We start from the raw sequence: 19,801 nt of genomic DNA, 5'->3' as shown, positions 1-19,801 counted from the left end.
TCCGTCAGTAAGACTTGCCAGCAGTATGCTTCAAGTTATTAAAAATGAATGATCCAACACCAAAATTAGTCATTACAAAACAACAACAGAAGAAATCGTCATCTCATGTTTTCCTATTTAAAGCAATTTCACATACCAAAAGTGAATGGAACAGGCATTTCTCCAGTCTGTTGTGTTGTTGCATGCAATTATTTCTGCATGCTGAGTTGATTTGCAGTATGGAAAGAAGAGAGATAGGGATGGGCGGGGATGAGAAGGGATCTGCTCTTTCTATACACCCATTCCCATTTCCTCTCTATCAGGGACGTTGTGCACAGTAACAGGCAGGCTCCTGGGGGTTGTGCTGTGGTCTGCATGGCCCCTTGGGGGGCCCAGGCTGGGCCCATCCAAAATCATGTTTAGAACCAGAGGAGATCTGGAGCTTTAAGGCTACTTTGTTTTTTGTTTTTTTTGTCTTTCGAATGCATCTTCCTCAGAAGCCATGTTCTTGCTTAAGCCTCTGAAAGAGCTGCGGGCAAAAAGAAAAGGTACACACTTGTGTTGTGTGTGTGTCTGCACGTATGCGCTTCCCGATATCTTTGCTTAGATGTTTTCATTTTTCATGACTGTTATCTTCACCAAAAACGAGTTTTTTATCATTTCCTTGCTGGATCGTTGATCCCGTTTGCTTGTTTTGCTGCTGTTTGTTAAAGCGTGCTTGTTGAGTTTCCTCCTGAGTTCTTTCTCTGCAGCTCTAAATGGGTCAGTTGGAACAAACACATAACCTTCACTTGAACTGACATCCTGGGTGGACTGTGACCAACCCAATCTGGTCTGGACTGGTCTAGAAAAATATATGGGGCTGTTGGTGTATTGGTACAGCCCTTCTTCAGATGGACCATTTAACTAAAGTGTGTAGACACTGTGACGGAAGTCATGGTTTTGCTATGTGTTGCTACTTTTGCTAGTTGTAAGATACCCCTCCATGCTTTTGTGGCTTATCTGACCAGAGATTTCTGCAGACAGAAATGAAGAGCAATGCAAAATGCCACAAAATCTATTGTTGTTTTTCAAAAAAGGTTTGTTATGTATGACACTGCACAACACAAAGCTCTATGAACTTTGTGTTTATAATGAATGAATTTCTGTGTTGATGCTTTAGTTCATTATTTCTTATTTCCAGGGAAACTGGCAGAGTGGAGTTCTTCAGGTCCAGAGCCCAACACCAATGGTCATGGTTCTGCTTCAACACTGCCACGAATGAACTCTCACTCTAGTTCTAACACAGACCAAGGTAAAGACACAGGCACATACTGCACACGTGCAGAAATAAAGTGTAATCCCTTCCTGTTCCTATAAAATTAGATTTTTTTTTTCCCTTTTTTTTTTTTTTTTTTTTATCTCAAACTGTGTTGAAACTAATTTCTTCATCATCTTCTCCATGTGTTTTGTGGCTAGATGATTCAGAATTGAAGAGGGACAGGAAAGTGCGTCCATATTCCATGTTTGAGCCAACAGAGGCTCCGGCTACCTCCCTCCGCAAAAACCAGAGCAGTGATGACCTTGTCAGGGATGCTCAGGTGAGGGGGAATGAAAACACACTTTTTATATCATCATGAGAAAAAAAAATACTAGAAAGATTTGTTAATACCTGTAGAAATAACCCTAGCTAATTTACTATCTTTCTCTTTCCTCAACTTCCATCAGTCGGCTCCCAAAGCTCCAGTCAAGGTACCTCCCCCTGTCCCCAGCAAACCGAAAGGCCCCGTTATTGTTCCCTATGGCAAACCAGGCCTCAACACAGGCACCTTCCCTAAAGCCAAGCCCCACAGCCAGCAGCCCCACACCGCCCAGAGCCGCAGCCCTCACCCACCGTCACAGAGCCAGACACTCCCTCTACCCTCCAAGCAGGACACTCCACCTGCAGCCACGGTACGGCCCTTCACCTCAGACCTCCCCTCCTCCAAAGAAGCCAACCTGAGTAAACCGCAAATCGTAGCTGCCAGCTCCATTTACTCCATGTACACACAGCAGTCGGGTTCAGGAAAGCCTTTCCTGCCTGTTGTGCAGGGTTCTCTCAACAGGGCTCAAAACCGCACCAACGGATTTGTCAGTGGTAAGAATATACATTCAGCATCTTTGCGTACACAGTTGATGTAGATGGATTCATATATAAAAAATGAAGTTTATCAAAGTCCTGAATCTGTCCTCAGAATCTTTTTGTATTCCACACTAACTCTGTAAAATAATATAACCCATTCATTTAATGAGGAAGACGAAACGGGAAAAAACCCTACTTGTTGTAATTAATGAATTAAAACAAATACAAAAAAAATCATCAAATACATTGTTATTATGAATTGAAATGTAATAATAGAAAGCATAATGATTATGCTGTGACATGGTGAAGGCTGCTGTAAAGAAGCTCCATCCTCTGAATATCAAGTTAGTAGAAGTAGAAGGGAGAGAAGTGGTGAAATTTGTCCAAAAAAGAGCTATGCACACATAAGATTTCTTGTTTTCTTTTTTCTCCCGCTGTCTTAAACACTTGTTTCCTGTTTTTTGTTTGTAGTGTATGGTAAACCACTGATCTCCAGTGGAGGCTCCCCGCATCCAGAGAATCCATACTTAGAGCGTCGCTCCCCAGCCCCAGAAACTGAAGTTGACAACAATGGAACCAACAACGCAGGCTCCAGCTCATCTGAGGGGCAGCAGCCAGAGACAGAGCGCATCCCCCGGCCACTCAGCCCTACCAAGCTGCTTCCCTTCATTTCCAACCCCTACAGGCAGAGCGATGGTGACCTGGAAGCCCTGAGAAAGAAACTCTACAATGCCCCTCGGCCTTTGAAGAAACGCAGCTCCATCACTGAACCAGAGGGTCCGGCAGGGCCCAACATTCAGAAACTCCTTTATCAGAAAACTACCCTGGCAGCTATGGAGACCACTGTGAACACACCAACCACTTCCACATTTACTGGAGAAGCAGCGAAAGCGGTGGAAGGATCAGCCGGACCACATGGTTCAAGCCTTCCGGCTGGCACCGAAAACTACCCATCAGAGAGAGGACAAACTCAGGAACCCTCACAGACCACAGGTATCAACACTCCACTTCCAGCCTTTACTGAACAGCCCTACACACCACCGGCCATCCCGGAGACTGAGGAAATTATTCCCCCTCCTCCACCATCCCACCCAGCCCCAAGGCCAGATGATGCTCTTTTCCCACCGCCACCACCTCCTGGTCTGGAGGACACAGAGCCTAGTTTGCCCCCTCCACCTCCAGAAGGCTTCCTGGAAGAATTCCCCCCATACCCACCACCTCCATACCCCAGCGGAGCAGAGCAGGACAGCTTCGGAGAGGACACCTTCAACATGAAAGCACCTGAGGTCACTGGACAGGTCACTCTGCCACCGGTATGAATCTTAATCTGTAGACTCTCAATTATAACATGGCTTTTAGCTGTTTGTTTTTGAAAGAAGAACTAGTCATTGCAGTCCACAGGAGACACTATCTGTGTTTGTATTTGTGCTGCGTGCATTTTGTAAATCCTCTCACATGTTTGTTAGGGGCACATCATGAGTTACACTTGGCCCTGCTGAACAGCAGTGACCTGCTCTGGTGTTATATAATTGAATAATCACCATCAAGTACTGCTATTGTTTCAGGAGAAAATGGGCTTCATTCTGCTCTCTTTAAGCCGATATCCACCCCACTTTGCACAGTTTACGCATTCTGTTAAAAATAAACACCAGTTTACTTTTTCTTGTTGCTTAACTCCTTAAGCGGTTTTGATCTTAAGGTAGCAGGTTTTAACACTGAGAAATCAGTGTTATGACCCATTTTTCACCCCAGTCCCCTCCTTTTGTCACCTCAATTTGAAAGCTAAGGAACCTTTTTTTCCATATCGGGTTGCATAATCGTGGTGTTGGAGGAATTAATTAGTTTTTTTCAGCTTGTGTTCATAAACTGGATTAGCTTGCTGGAAGCACAAGTCCCTCATTTGCTTTAAGCCCACACTGAGGGCAAGAGCAAGTGGACGTCTCTTCTCTCTGAGATTTATATTTCTTTTCTGTGCTGTTCAAGATTGTTTATGTGATACACTATTATGGTTGTGTCTTTAGGGAAAGAGGACCAATCTGCGCAAGCCTGGTTCTGAACGTATCGAGCACAACATGAGAGTCAAGTTCAACCCACTGGCTCTGCTGCTGGACTCTTCTCTGGAGGGAGAGTTTGATCTGGTTCAGAGAATCATCTACGAAGTAAGAAATCTCTCCCACAAGCTTGTTATATATTATATTGTCACTCCTGTTGGTAATCTGCTCTGGTATTATACTAGTATTTCACTTCTTGTGGTTTCTGAATCACAGGTGGAAGATCCAAGTCAGCCCAATGATGAAGGCATCACTGCTCTACACAACGCTGTCTGTGCCGGCCATACGGAGATTGTAAAGTTCCTGGTTCAGTTTGGTGTCAATGTTAATGCCGCTGATAGTGACGGCTGGTAAGTTCATGCACGCTGCTGGGCACATTCATTTTATTTTTGCTTTTTTGGACATTTTTAAAGTACTTCTAGCGATCTTTACTGTTTTTCTTTTTTCCTAATACGTGTCACATTTTCTCCTCTTTGTTTTTTTCAATTAAAAAAAAAATAGGACACCTCTTCACTGTGCTGCATCCTGCAACAATGTGCAAGTGTGCAAGTTCTTGGTGGAGTCTGGAGCAGCAGTGTTTGCTATGACTTACAGCGACATGCAAACGGCAGCTGATAAATGTGAAGAGATGGAAGAAGGCTACACCCAGTGCTCTCAGTTCCTCTATGGTCAGTAAAAGCTGTTTTGTCTCTCCATTATTGTTTTCCTGTCTTGTGAATGTTGTTTTTTTTTCCCCTCCCTCTTTCAACAAAAACTCAGTGTTTAAAATGTCATTTTTCCTCAGGCGTGCAAGAAAAAATGGGTATCATGAACAGGGGTGTGGTCTACGCCCTTTGGGACTACTCTGCTGAAAACCCTGATGAGCTCTCGTTCCACGAGGGAGACTGCATGACCATCGTCCGCAGGGAGGACGAAGATGAGATCGAGTGGTGGTGGGCGCGCATGGGCGACACTGAGGGTTACATTCCCCGCAACCTCTTAGGGGTGAGTTATGAATCGGCGTATTATCAGTCTAGTATTCTAGGTGTTAAAATGTGGATTATTAATATGTTTTTTGTGTTGTCCTCTACAGCTCTACCCCAGAATAAAACCAAGACAGAGGACGCTGGCTTAAAATATAGGAATCCCTGCACATTTCCACTCTGGCAGAACTTTGAACACACACATATACACAGGCTTTAATAGACTGGTGAAGAAAAGGACACCTTGTGAGATGATAAGATGAGGACAGACCAAACAATATGAAGGATCAAATGTTTCCGGCACTTTTCTGTATCGACAAAAGAGAGGGAGTCACCCTTTCTTCTTATTTTTTTTCTTTTCCTTTCTTCTTTTTAATTACAGGTCACACTGTGTACTGTGTGCTTATGACACTAAAGGCTTTCTTTTCATTTATTTCCACTGCTTTTGTGTGTCTGGAATGTTGTCTGACGTCACAGTGGGATGTAAAAGGAACAAACAGTATTTTTTATTCATTGAAAGTGATTTTTACACATTGGAGTAGTCTTTTAAATCTTATGTCTGGAATACTGGTTATTTTCTAACACACTTGGGACTCTGTGTTGCATGAGGTTAATGAGTGGAGGGTGATGATGATGCTTTTGAAACACTCTGTTACTGTGACAATCTTTCAGGGCGTATTTGTCATCGCCTGTGTTAAGTCACTGTGCCTCTGTACAACTGCCCTGGAGCTGTAAAGTTTCGGCCGTGACCACTGCTGTTCTGGCTAAACAATTACAAGAAGAAATAACAGCTGGGGGGGGAATACAGCGCCGAAGCTGTTTGCTTTATCTCTTGCTGTACGTTCTGTGGTCAATGACACCTCAAAAGCTGGCCTGCTTTCCTGCAGTTGCACGTGGTTGAGATGCCACAGATGATGTGTATACATGTGTTTCTGTCATAAAAGTTAGCTAAATGTCACTGTAGGAGTTATTTTATTACAAAACTTCATAAGAGGCTGTCTGAGGACACAGGAGAATAACATGCAGTATGAGTTTGATACAGCCATTCTGTGAAGACAAAGCTGTCACAAACCTTTTCCAAGTAAAATCAATTCCTAAAAGCAAAAATAAGAATTAAAATAAGATGTAGCTTGAAATATCTCGAGACTCAGCTCACCACATATCAATCAGTGCTGATGTATTTATTTTTTTTGTTACGTTTTTTTTTTCCCATAGCCATTTTGTCAGAATTGTAACCACATATGTATTGTAGTATTTCAAACATTTACAATAAAAACTTTGTACTAAGTCGCTCTAATGTAATTTCTTTTCAGGTGTCTTACAATCAAAAGGAATCAAACATGAATTAACATTAAGCCAGACATTTATATGCACAACAAAACAATTATGTAACCAGTGTGGGGGGGAAAAAATTCTTATGGCCTTGTTACAAGTTATTCGCTGCCATCTGCTGGACAGTAGTTGACACTACATAGTGATTTTCTCGTCTATACAGGCTCTGTTAGTCATTATAAAGTGTGGACACAAGATTTGAAACTGATGTTAACAGAAGTATGTGCAGTGGTAAATAGATGAAGGATGAGTAACTTTCGCTGACTTGAGACGGAGACCTTTTTAGTGATTCTTTGTGAAGATGCCAACAAGGAGCTGTTTGTCTACATGCCCATCTTGCATCCATATCAACACACAAAAACCGGTGTACCTGACAAAGTGGTTACCTATCTAATCAGCCAATCACATGGCAGCAAGTCGACGCATTTAGTCACGCAGAAACCGAGCGTCAGAATGGGGAGAAAAAGGTGACAGAAGGGAAGAATGTGGCATGATTGTTGGTGTCAGAAGGGCCGATCTGAGTATTTCAGAAACTGCTGATCTACTGGGATTTTCCCACACATCCATCTCTAAGATTTTCGGGGAATCGTCCAAATATCCGGTGAGCACAGCTGCTCTGGATGAAAATGCCTTGCTGAAGGGAGTCCAACCTGACCGCTGCTCAGCCAAACCATTATTCAGAGTCTGAAAGATGTAAAGGAAAGCGCAAGAGGGTATGGAGAGCTGATTTGTTTTTACCATGCCAAACATGACTTGTAGCTATATTAAACATAAATACTGTACAGCCTATTAATATGATGATTTTTTTTCTGGGTATTTTCTTACTAAAAGGCAGATGTGTGTCATCGGTACTGACTCATCTTAGGACTGACAAGAGAACAGTGTTCTATATCACATGAATTATTCTACTGTGGAAGCAGCACAAACAAACATTATTAACAGTAACAAGACATTAGGGACATTGAAAATCCCTCTTATATTACACTTCAGTGTGTTAAAAAAAAATTACTGAATGTTGCAGTATAATGACTTCATTTCCTTTTAATCACCTTTCTCCAAATGAGAGCAGAGCATATGGTCCCAACAGAGTGGAGCCAAGGAAAGAGCATTATAGTTGGTGTACCAAGTGCTGTGTGTGCTATTTCGTCTTCTTTTGCAGGGTGAACAAATAACAGGGCTGATGTACTGCTTATGAGGTAATGTTAAGCCTACAGTGCACTTATATAACGTGCTATTGAGATGCTTATTACATGTTTGTTACCTGATTATTACAGTCCAAAAGGGAGGAGCCATCAGTTCAAATTTAAACGGATGATGCTATTCAGTTTCGCTTTCTAAATTTCTTTATTGCTAAAAGTTGGGAAATCTGTCACAGTACATGTAAAACTGTCACATTACATTAGAAAAGTGCAACTAGTTAATTCCAGAAAGAGAAGAAAACTTCAAAGCCACTGCAGCAGCACAGTTCAGCTGATCAAACAGCCTGTCCACAAAGAGAACAGGTCCAGCAGAGCTCAAAGTGCAAATCAACTTTGGTCACTAATTTGAGTCATTTTTTTACCCACAGTATTGGATTTTAGGTGCCTGGTAAATCCCATTTTAACAGTTATAACTCAATAATGTCTGTGGAAAATATTATTATAAAATATACGTCAGTGATGGGCTTATATGGTGTAATATACAGCCAGATCATCAGCTTCTTCAAGTAGCATGTGCTAATGACAGATAAAGATACCTGTTGAACAAAAACAAAAAAAAAATCTGCTCTGTTTGTCTGCAGCTCTCTGGAATGAAATTCCACACATAGTGAGGCAATTTCCATTCAAAGTCATATTTCTAAACCTTAAATTGGTATTGTAAACACTTAGTTAAACATGTTGAATCTTTGGAGTTAATGGAGCAGAGTGTGCAAAATCCTTGCTGAATTAAAACAAGGAGTTGAGATAAATGGCTGAATTCAGCAGCAACAGTGCCCTCTGAACATGACAAACTGCATCCATTATCGATGCATGCATTCATAATACATTAAAACTTCTGTATAAACAAGTGTATTATGACAGATAGCGTCTGCAGTTTTCTTTCATAATTCAGCTCCAATTGATCTCTGCAGTCCAGCAGAATGAGCCCTTTGTGTTTTTATGTGAAGACCTGCAGGGCTCGTGCATTAGATTAAATACAGTCCTATGTATATCAATTCTTGGGATAGCAACAGGGGAGAGTGAAGGAACCAGTTTTCCTCAAAGACGCCTTCATTAAGTGTATAAAAAACATTTCCATTTCAGTTCTCACAAGAAGTGAAATCCTGCTCACCATGAATATTACCACATCTAAAAATGCTATTTTTAACCAGGGGTCTGGAAGGGACCAAAAGCTATAGGCATGAGAGAAGAGATGGGGAGTCACAGGAGCAATTGCATCTGCATGCCTGGATGTGGGTAATGTGACTCTTCTAGTAGCACACAAAAAGGAATTTATTAAACGGGACAATTGTAGCAAAGACCACAGGAACATCTTTAGTTTCAAACACATGCTGTTCTCTGCAGTATGCAAATATACATCTTGCGCAGCCACACAACTTTTAAAGGTGGTGAACCCACAACATGTACTCAATGCACACTTTATTAGGTACACTCGTTCAACTGCTCATTAATGCAAATAATCATCGAATGCATCTAAACAGCAGTAATCAAATATATTTTGCATGTATATTTTGCGGGTATAGGAAGAATGAGGAAGAAAAGGGTTTTTTATATCACTTTATATGTGGCGCACTTGATGGGGACAGATGGGCTGATCTGCTGGGATTTTCTCACTCAACCATCTTTAGGGTTTTACAGAGTGGTTAGAAAAAGAGAAAATATCCACAGCAGCAGTTATCTGGGTGAAAATGCCTTGTTGATGTCAGATGTCAGAGAAAGGCCATACTGCTTCAAGCTGATGGGAAGGCAAGTGACTGAAACAACCACTCCTTACAACCAAGGTATGTAAAAGAGGGCTTGGGCTAGAGCAGCAGAAGACCACACAGGGTGCCACTCTTTTGAACATTTTTCCAATGTCCTGATTGGAAAAACGTTGCCTGGTCTGATGATTCTCAATTTCTGCTGAAACATTCAGATGGTCAGACTTTGGCACTTATGGATCCACCCTGCCTTTTTCTGTTTTTTAAATTTATTTCATTTGATTCTTGAATGAGGTAATCAGTCATGTTAACCTAATCACTTTTCAGTTAAACTAATCAGTGGTTTTGCATCTTTCTTCGTAGATTATATGTTAATGCAGCACTGCGTTTCTTCTACCTAACCAGGTCCATCCTCCTCACTAAAATAATGGATTGCATTTATATAAAAGTTGATGGGATTCAATTAGGGTCAGTATTCCTCCTAGTTCTACAGTCATTATTAGAGCACAGGTCGGACTACCTGCTGATGTTTCGCTTCTTTAACCCTGAAACATCTCAGGGTGGTGGAGCAGCAGTTGAGATGTCTCCTTTCTACGCCCTGCAGCTGGCCCTGGGATCCCAGAGGTGCTGCTCTGGTATAACCTCTGCAACCAACTTTTACTAGCAATGTGAAAAGCTCGATTTAAAGGAAGGATAAGTGATGACCGGGATGACAGTCTTGGTCAGAGAAGGTTCCCAGAGGCGATTTTCTCTGGGAACCTGAGAGCACGGTTGAGATCCACTCCCAAGATCAGCTTTCACCTCCCAGGAACACTGTGTCTACTGTGAGCTGACGTGGGCCTGATCCTCCTTCCTGATGAAATGGATCTGCCTCTGGGATGTTACTGCACTGTTGCTATTTCCCTCCAGCCTTGTACCTCCAGTATTTTGGCCAGCTTATGCAGAACCTGGATGTGTTGCTGTCTATACCGGCAGCCTCAACAGAAAGGCCCACATGGTCGTTCTGTTGAGTATCACTTCCCAGGCTGTCCATCTTCCTTGATGCTGGCCAACAGCCTTGATTTTGTATGAATCCTCTTCCACCTGCATCACCTCAGAGATCACCAGATCTTTTCTCTTCTTCTTGGGGGCTTTGGACCAAAACTTGGGTGTGGGCCCCCATCCAAGACCCATCCTGCCTGGTTGAGGCACACCTGCAATCTCCTGGTGCTTCAACAAGCCGATGGGTTAATCAACTATCAGCGTCTCAACATATGAATGAAAGTCTCGTCAGAACATTAAATTTTTTTTTGTAGGTTTATTAAACTCTTAAAGCTTTTATTTTATTTTTTTTTTATCAGTAAAATATTATTTTTTAATGAACTTTTATGGGGGGGTTTGTATTTTTTTTTCTTTTATTTGTTTATTTATTTATTTATTATTTTTGTTTTGCATTAGTATTGAAACTAAGGACAACCTTAGTAATTTGTGACCTTACCTTATTACAACCAGGATTATAATTATAAGACTAATGTAACAGACAGTGGTAGAGTCTGTGTAAAGCTGAACAGCATCATTTTGTATTACAGAGAGTGGTTTGTTTTTCACCAGACAGTCGGGAAAACAGGAGAAAATGTGCTGCAGGGAGCGGGACTGCTGCAGTGTCTCATGAACAAACTGAAGGTCAACAGGCTGTGTGTGTGTGTGTGTGTGTGTGTGAGAGAGCGAGAGAGTGCGTGTCTACATCTGAGAGATGAACTACTGAAGAAACTTTATCTTTCGTACTTGTAAGCATGACAAAATCTACTCATAAAGTGAGATATAATCTCTATTTTCTCATACGATGTATTCAAAATAGAGATTAATAGATATTGTTGAATTGGTTTTCCCTCAGACTATTTTAAAAGCATTTAAGGGAGTTAACTGTATACTGATTAAATTTACAAACAGCATTAAATGCTAAATAAATAGCTTAACATAATCTTTTTCTCTTTGTCAGAAAATACCAAAAATACAAATATCTAACAAAATAACTTACATTTTATATTAATTTTATTTACTGTGCACATCAATTAACACCAACACTTGTAAAAGTGCCAGATTTTTTTTTTTTAATCTGCAGGACACTTATAAAAGTAAACTTGTAAAACTTGTCAGCTCAGCTCTGTGTAATTTTCTCCATGTCCGCTAGGTGTCAGTGTGGAGCCACGGCACAACTTTAAATGAACTCTGTTGCTTTTTGTTGCCCACCTTTTTCCCCTCCACTTTACCTCTACACCGCAACTCCAAGTGGAGGTGTTTGATGGGACAGTGAAGCAGTATAACATCAGTATAACCGGTGATAAAAAGCCAAAGATATATCTTGATTCAACGTAAATAAAAAAATTAAAAAATAAGTAAGCGTCGCGGGAGGGCGTGCCACCTGTGACGGCAGCTGAGTGGACGAGCTGCGAGTCTGCGCCTCTGTCAGTGCTGCGTGTCTTTCAGCGGGTGTTTGCGAGAGTGCACAGGCAGGAGTGTAAAGTCCACTTGGATTATCTGAAGCTCGAGGAAACATACATATCCTTTTCTGCGCACGAATACAGGTAAGACAGCCGAAACACTACCCGATCTCTGCAGGGATACGAGATACCTACCAAATATATGATTTAGGCTCCCGTGATAATACCTTTATATCTCTTTAGTGTCAACGGCGGTGCTATAGTAAGAGTGTCTACAGCGTGATTCTCTTTAAACAAATTACTCCTTTCAGTTATTGTTATACAGATTTCCTTCATTATATTTCCTGCATGTTTAAGAATAGTTACCTGTCTATTTTTCTTCTTTCTTTTTCTCATTTACATTAAAAATAAATAATTTCGGTTCATTTCTGTGTTAAAATTGAGCCTTAATTGAGAGCATGCTGTGTTATAACTTAGTGGATAAGTGCGAAATCTGTTTTGCATATAAAAAAGCCAGCTGAGCAGTTGTGATCAGAGCAGTTTAAACACACCGTGATCGTGTTTAAGGTGCTGGAAGAGGTTGATTGATCTGATAAAGGTGGCCATCTCCTGTCCAGCCATGGTGATCTAATCATCATTAGGCCTGCAGTTAAATCTGTGTGGATCCGGTGGACCCGCTTATCTACCTGTCTATTTAAAAAAATAAATAAATAAAAAAAATCATGACTTGAGAGGTAAGAGGAAGAAAACTGTTGGAAGACCTGTGCAAAGAAAGGTGTTATTGTTATGCAGATATTGTCCTCGATGGTCATTTCTTTCGTTTTTTGTTTGTCTGTTTTTTGCTCCTGCATTATTAAAATGTTGATTTTTAGTCATTTCTAACCATGTTTTCTGTAATGCCTTCAGAAGCGGCCTAACTCAATATTTTGCTGTTATTGAGGTTTAGCTCAGTCCAAAGGGACAAACTTGATAAAGCTGTGTGAAAACAGGAAGCCCAGAATGAAGTCACCACCCTTTATTAATGAAAATTAACAGATTAGCCTCCTGGTTCTTTCTGCATCAAGGATTTTGTGTGTTTTGTACAGAATTATGGTGTTTTTAAGTCTTGTTTTGCCTTTTTACTTGCATGCCTATGCATCCTATTTTTTTAGGGTGTCTCCTCATCAAATTTAAGTGCTCAGCGATAGAAAAGGTTGCCGGGAGAAAGATTGTTGAAGCTTTCTGATGCAAATCTGGATATTTCCCCCCTAAATACTAGATTAAAATTAATTGCAAGGCTGCTGCTGAGTTGAAAGATTCTGACAAATAGCACAAACAAGCTGCAGGATTATCAATGATGGCAAACAAAATCTTAATAATACAAAGCATTGCTTCTGTCAGAATGACTCCAGTGTGTTAAAGGTGGGTTTAAAGGGCTCCCTGTTCCCCGATTGTACAAAGTGTAAATACTACAGTCCTCTGAACAAATGGAGTTCAGTTCAGCTGGAGTCCTTTTGTCACTCTGTGAAACAAGACTGTTTTAAAGCAGTCTGACTGCCAGTTGAAGCAGAGCTCAGTGGCTTTGACTATAATCTTTTCACCACTCGCACACACATCCAACTCAACAACAGAGAGTTTGGAGTCCTTTGGGACCAGTGTTCTCTGTTGATGGAGCTGTCGCCACGGAGCTCCACTATTTTCTTTTCAAGCAGGTTTATGGACGCCTCAGTTGGCTGATAAAATCCATTTCCGTGAATGGATGTCATGGGACAGAAAGCCGGCAGCGAGATCAGGAGGAAGGCAGATTAGGAAGGTCGTGAGCGGTAGAGCCTCTGTGATTTCCCCTGGATTCGGCTCATTTCGTTTTCAGCATTTCATTCTCATTTCATTCTTTCAGCGTTTCCTCAAAGTTTTGATGGTGTGCTCTGTGGCCAATTAACAGCTGAAAGCTCCTGCATTCATGGGGTCTGAGGTACTCGGAGGAAATCGGGAATAATTGATTTTAGATGACAGAGAATTGGGAATGTGACAATTATGGGATTTTTCTCTGCACTGCTGAACTTTCTGACAGTATTTTACCTCCTTGCTGACTGCTTCCTCTCCTCTCTTTCATATTTTCTTTATCTTACTGTCACCTTACAGTTTCATTTCTGCGTGAACAAAGCCCTGCTCCTCTGAAGATTATTAGACCACATCAGGACCGCTGTGGCTGACTGATTGAAAGGATTTGCACCATGACAGCCCATTTGAGTGATTTTGTGTGCATGAGTCAGATGAATGACTTATTACGATCCCCTCGGCGCACCTCCTTCACCACGTTTTAGAAGGAGCTCAGACAAAAGTGGGAGCCAAGTTGACGCACCTTCAGCGTTGACAGTTCCCACGAGGGCTAGCACATGCTCAGAGGGGACGCAACAGAAATAAACAGCTCTTGCCAAAGTAAAATTGGCATTAAGGGAGCAAGATAGAGCTGTGAAACCCTATAAGAACTTTAAGGTTGGTGGAAGTGCCGTATATCTCAAATGGATTAACTCCAGGAAATAATAAAACAGGGTTTATATTATTTATATAGATTTTTCCATTTATAGTTCTTGTCCACTGGCCATTCACTCAAGTTCAGCAGAAATACTTTGAAATCTGTCACTTTTGAAGATTTAATAGATTTTTTTTTGTCAAAAGAAAGAAGTATAAAGGACTTTGTTTCTTCTTTTCTATCACGTTGAGGGAGTTTAGGAGTTTTCACATTTAGGAATCTTTTTTAATGCAGCCAACTTAAAAAAAAAAAAAGCAGTTTTCATCAATCAAATATAATCTAGCAATATTTGTAACAGTTTGTTTTATGTTTGAATGTTATGCACCATTGAATGCTCGTCATTCTGAGTTTTAGTTGTGTAAGTCACATGGTTTTTAGTCATGAGTCTTGAGTTTATCATTGTGCAAGTCTGAGAGGCACTAAAACATCTTGGTTAGGTTAGGGAAAAATATGTTTGGTTTACTATATACTACATGCGCCTACGTGCACTTTTTCATATGATTGCCAGAAATCTCCTATAGCAACAGGGTTCCTTTATATTTATCACCGATTACAGTGAATGATAACACGTCTGCTGGACTATCATAGAGCTTCCAGGAGGGCTCCCACTGGATGTTCATATCTATGGAAGTGATTACAGTGCCATTCAATGGAATGACAACAAAGTACTGCATTTAGAATGATTAAAGAAACAAGCGCGAGCAATATATCCCCCACATATGAGAACATATTCCAGAACATTTTTCATGTTTATTTATTGCTGCACCTTCTACATGCTGGTCAAACTTGTGGCTGCAAAACCTTTTGGCAGTTTTCCCAACACAGATTGTGTTTCAGAAACAATCCTGACTCAGAAGTGCATTAAACAAGTGCCGAGTTGTGTATTATCTGTTTCCCCATTATTTAAAGTGTCTGCGCTTTTGTTAACTTTCTACTGTGTTATTATAGACAATTACTTTTCTTTATTTGTATGTGTGTTATATGACTGTAATGTATGTTGTGTATGGTATATATAAGTTCACTCAGGCCCTATTTAGTAAAAAAAAAAAAAAAAGAGTATTTTCAGTTATACTCATTTATATTTGGTGGTATTGCTTTTTTCTGGGACTGCCTCGGCAAGATTATTCTGTAGAATCACAGGACTCTGTGCAGGACAAGTTCAATTCTGACACGATGACTGTGCCAAAGGCTGCAAAACAAGCCCAAATCATCATCACACCACCACCGTGCTTGACAGCTGGTATGAGGTGTTTATGCTGCTATGCCGTGTTTGGACATTGTTCCAGACGTCTTGTGGTTTGCTCAGATGCAACTTTGCAAACCTAAGTCATGCTGCTATGTTAATTTTAGAAAGAAGAGGCCTTCTTCTGGTAGCCCTTCCCAACAAGTCATACTTGTTCAGTCTGTTTATAATTGGACTGTCTTAACCTTAAAATGGTAAATTAGGCGGGCAGAGTCTGACACGTTGCTCTTGGGGTTTAGGTTTTTTTGCCATTTCCCTGAGCATTGTACGTTCTGATCTAGGGGGGGATTTGCTGGGAAGTCCGCATCCACCTGAATGCTTTAGACCAGCAAACTGCCAAAATTTCTGTTTTTGTGATCACACTTGCTAATGATAAAAAAGTCAAGTGCATTTGATTTGCAGCACCTGGCTGCTACTCGCCCCCTTAATAACTATGAAAGCAGTAATTTTTCACAGGATGGCATAAGGACCTGTGCAAACTTTGTTTTTCACATGACTACATGAAAATGGGTGAGCTGGGGTGGAGGTGGGTTGCAAAGCAGCTTGTAGAGACAGCAGCAGCAGCAGCAGCTCTAGAGGGGCTAAAGCAATTGATTGGATGAACTGTCTTTGTACATTAGCCTGTCTGAACTAATGCTAGGCACAATCAGTTCATGAAAGTCTAATTACCTGTCTGTGTGCGTGTACATGTACCTACTGTTAGCCTTGCATTTCGTGTATTTTCTCTTTTGTCAGCACCTGCATGCTGCTGTGTTCATCTCTAATGTTATGCAACACCGAAGCCAGCTGTTGTCATGGTGTCAGCCTTGAGGGACTGCTGGTACCCTCTGTGAGAGCACACACACGGTTTCTCGTGCTAATGGCTTCACCTTTTTGCCCGTTTCTTGCCGCAGCCTTGTATGTGTGTGTAAATAGATTTGTGTTGTGCATGCCTATGCTCATAATGTAAGGAACAAGCAGGCTCCCTGGAGAGTCACCTGTTTGCAGCACTGGAGGCAGGTTTTGTTTGAAAAGAAAGCGCTAAAGAGTGTGACTGTTTACATTTGGAATCAGGAAAGCAGTTCAAAAGGTTTTATTCGTGTGATTCTTTTTAAATGAGAAGCGGAGAAAGGGTGTAAGTGAAAGAATGGCATTACCATAAAATTGGATAATGCTGGTAATGAGTGTCTGTCAGTGTTTTCTCAGTGCCTGCGTGTGCACTGGCGCTTGGTATAGACACACACACATATACACCACCTCCTTCTCCTCTGCTCACCGTCACTCCTTTCCCCCTCTGTAAGAGGGTCTGGCGGAACAACATTGGCATTCATATCACAACACACACACACATATCTTTGAAATGATCATATTTCACAATCTTTCCACTCATGCATTTGACTCCTGTCAGGTATGTCTGCTGTTTTGAACTGGCTTCACACCTCATCGATCTGGATTGCTCCACGTCGCAAGTGTTTGCTCGTTATATCGGCACGTAGCTCTTGTTTGACAGTCGTTGTTTGGTTAATGATATTTTCAGCCCTATGTTTGTATCCAACAGCTGCTGCTCTCACACACCGCACTCTTTGCAACATGTAAAGCCAGACCGGTCTCGCAGGGCAGCATTGATCTGCGAAAGCCTCCAATATTTTACTGAGCAAATCCACTTTGTATCTCTTTCATATCTCTGTCGTCATCCTTGTGAAATCCTTCCACATCAGCTCATCTAATGTGTTTGAACTCTGCTGTTTAACTTTACCGGCCTTTCTTCTTTCTCAACTTCTCTGACTTTTTTAAGGTGTCACATTTTTAATCACAGACTACTGACGCTGTTCACTTTGTGTGTTTTCTTTCTTTCTCTTTTTTTCAGGTTCCTTCAGCGTGGCGAACAAGAGGCTGCCCGTTTTCGTCCGAGTGCGTCGGTGTGCTGTTTTGTGCGTGCGTATTTGTGTGCAGGGGTGTATGTGAGTCACAGGGTGAATATGCCAGTGTGAATGCCTGTATATACATATACATCCTGAACGGAGAGTGTTTGTCCCGTGAGGTGCTCGGTGGAGATGCAGCGAGGTGTGTCCTCTGTGGTGCAGCTGCTGCTGTTGCTGGGCTGCTTGTGTGCCGTGGCAACCGGCTACCTGTTCAGGACACCCCTGGACCTGGATGTGACTCCACGTATCACTGTGCTAAACAGCGGTAAGGACAGACACGAACATGTGTTGCACCTTGCTTTAAAATCATCAGTACCGAAGTTTATTCCAACATTCATTAGTGAACTGTTAGAAGCTGTTTTTTTTTTTTTAACAAATTCAATAATCATGCAGAGTACAGGTTGGAAAATTGAACTTTTGAACTTTGTAACCTGTGGCGCCTGTTTCAACCAGCTGCTGAGACTTGGACAGCCTTCAGGAGAATTCTGGGATGTCGTAATTGACCAGCCCTGTTCAGGTCTAAATGGGGTTGAGGGCAGGGCTCTGACTTTGCCATTATAACACATGACTTTTCTGTGTTTTAAAGCATTCTGTTGTTGTTGTACTTACAGATTTTGGGTCATCTCCTTGTAGCATCACCTCAGGCCTAAGAAATCGCTTGATTTAGTTTTGAATTTGTTGTCCCATAAATTATAGCAAAGTGTCCAGCTTCTGAAATGGCAAGGGAACCCGAAACTGTGACATAGTGATAAGGTATTGGTTCTGGTGTGCAGTGCATTTCTTTTTTCCTGGTTTATGTGCAACTTTTTTTTTTCTCATCATTATCTCAGAAATATTGCGAAGCAACATTTATCCCGGTTGTCTTTTGAAATCTTTAAGCGTTTATTTTTTTTTTTTTAAGCGTTCCTGCACAGCGTTATTGACACATAAACAAAGAAAGTAGCAAGTGAAGATTTCTGCCCTTTTTTTGTTTTGTTTTTTACCTCTTTCAGAATTGCACATTGTGTTCTTGGTGTAATCTTTGCAAGACGCCCACTCCCAGGGAGAGTAGCAACACTCCTGGAGTTTCTTCATTTATAGACAGTTTGTCTTATTGTGGACCAGTTTTTAGAAATGAAGAAGTAAGCTTTTAAGAAACTGCTAATCTCTCTAATGCTCCTTTAAGTGTCCTGTAAAAAATGTTGTTTAAATTTACCAGTTTTTCTTAATAAGTGCAGATTTTGTCAGAAATCGAACTTTGTGTGCCCTTATTAATAGGAAAAGTGTTTTCAACAACCCAGCATAGGCTGGATATATAAAATATCCAGTCTTAATAGTAAAGGTGGGGTTTAAGGGCTTTAACTATCTGGTTGAAAAAAAGTTTGATCAGAATCAGAATCAAAATACTTTATTAATCCCTAAGGAAGATGTGTTTACAGTTGCTCTAAGACAATAAGAACAGTAACAGACTGAACTAAATTAAATAATACAATATATTACAAAGTTTAAGAAAAAGGGTGTAACTACTGCTCTGTGTATGATAGAGGAGTCATGCAGGCAGGAATGACATAATAATGGAATTATAATATAAATATATATTTTTGTCTCATTGTGAACACACGTGTTTCCATTTAAAGTAACAAGTTGCTACCATATTGTCAGATTCACCCCCAGCTTATCACTTATCTAATTTCCAAAAATGGCTCGAATGCCCATCTCAAGGCTTTGACTAGGAATTCCTAAACCAATGGGTGATATTTATGGAAGCCCGTTTCCGCCACTAAAAAAAAAAAAAAAAAAAAAAAAAAAAAGGATCCATAACTCAAAATTTCAAGTTATTTTCTCAAAATTTCGAGTTACTTTCTCGAAATTTCGACATATTAACTCGAAATTTCGATTTATTAACTCAAAATTTTGAGAAAAGTAACTCGAAATTTCGAGTTAGCGCTGCCAATCAGTAATCTACGTGAATGACGTCATTTCCTTGTTACCCGGAAGCTGAAGCCCTCAGCTACAAATGCTACAGCTAAGCTACTGGTATTACATCCAGTCGTGAATGCACAGATTGCTGAGTGTTTTCAGCGTGGCTTCACAAATGATGAAATCCCTGTGTTTTTAGCTGAATCACATGGCGTTACTATCAGCAAACGTACTCGCGAAAGCGCCAATTTGTTGGGATCCGTTTTTGAGTGCGCGTTCCTCTGCGCCATATGCTTCCGGGTAACAAGAAAGCGACCTCATTCACGTAGATTTTTGATTGGCAGAGCCAACTCGAACTTTCGAGTTATGGATACTAGTTTTTTTGTTTTTATTTAGTGGCGGAAACGGGCTTCCATAGATATTGCCTTGGCACAGGGGTTCACTTTTGTTATTCATCCTGAACTGATCACCCGTTGTGAAAATGTACCACTGACTGAGATGT

The 19,801-nt window shown here is 41.0% G+C and overlaps 2 protein-coding genes across 5 annotated transcripts in view; both read left to right on the top strand.

The window, feature by feature from the left end:
* LOC146374957 (apoptosis-stimulating of p53 protein 2-like) overlaps positions 1 to 6,380 on the top strand; it is a 28,767-nt gene extending 22,387 nt beyond the window's left edge. For both annotated transcript variants that reach the window (XM_084948412.1, XM_084948411.1), the window contains 9 exons: positions 1,163 to 1,273; positions 1,438 to 1,559; positions 1,687 to 2,095; positions 2,552 to 3,393; positions 4,102 to 4,239; positions 4,348 to 4,481; positions 4,633 to 4,799; positions 4,916 to 5,115; positions 5,204 to 6,380. In XM_084948412.1, the coding sequence (XP_084804538.1) occupies positions 1,163 to 1,273; positions 1,438 to 1,559; positions 1,687 to 2,095; positions 2,552 to 3,393; positions 4,102 to 4,239; positions 4,348 to 4,481; positions 4,633 to 4,799; positions 4,916 to 5,115; positions 5,204 to 5,245 (2,165 nt within the window). In that variant the 3' untranslated portion in view covers positions 5,246 to 6,380. The remainder of the gene's footprint in view (positions 1 to 1,162; positions 1,274 to 1,437; positions 1,560 to 1,686; positions 2,096 to 2,551; positions 3,394 to 4,101; positions 4,240 to 4,347; positions 4,482 to 4,632; positions 4,800 to 4,915; positions 5,116 to 5,203) is intronic.
* Positions 6,381 to 11,591: 5,211 nt separating this feature from the next.
* The window catches only part of LOC146374956 (semaphorin-4G-like), a 28,322-nt gene continuing 20,112 nt past the window's right edge, over positions 11,592 to 19,801 (top strand). For 2 of the 3 annotated variants that reach the window (XR_014801925.1, XM_084948216.1), the window contains exons 1-2: positions 11,592 to 11,888; positions 17,346 to 17,665. Coding sequence is in view for 1 of the 3 variants with exons in the window: in XM_084948216.1 (XP_084804342.1) it covers positions 17,533 to 17,665 (133 nt within the window). In the remaining 2 variants the exon portion in view is untranslated. The other variant, XR_014801926.1, reaches the window with a different exon arrangement.

This window comes from Perissodus microlepis, chromosome 13 (genome assembly GCF_051167445.1).
Source record: "Perissodus microlepis isolate ML-2025 ecotype Zambia chromosome 13, ASM5116744v1, whole genome shotgun sequence".
Taxonomy (NCBI): domain Eukaryota; kingdom Metazoa; phylum Chordata; class Actinopteri; order Cichliformes; family Cichlidae; genus Perissodus; species Perissodus microlepis.
Note: the sequence above shows the minus strand (reverse complement) of the source record. Positions and strands in the feature narration are given on the sequence as shown.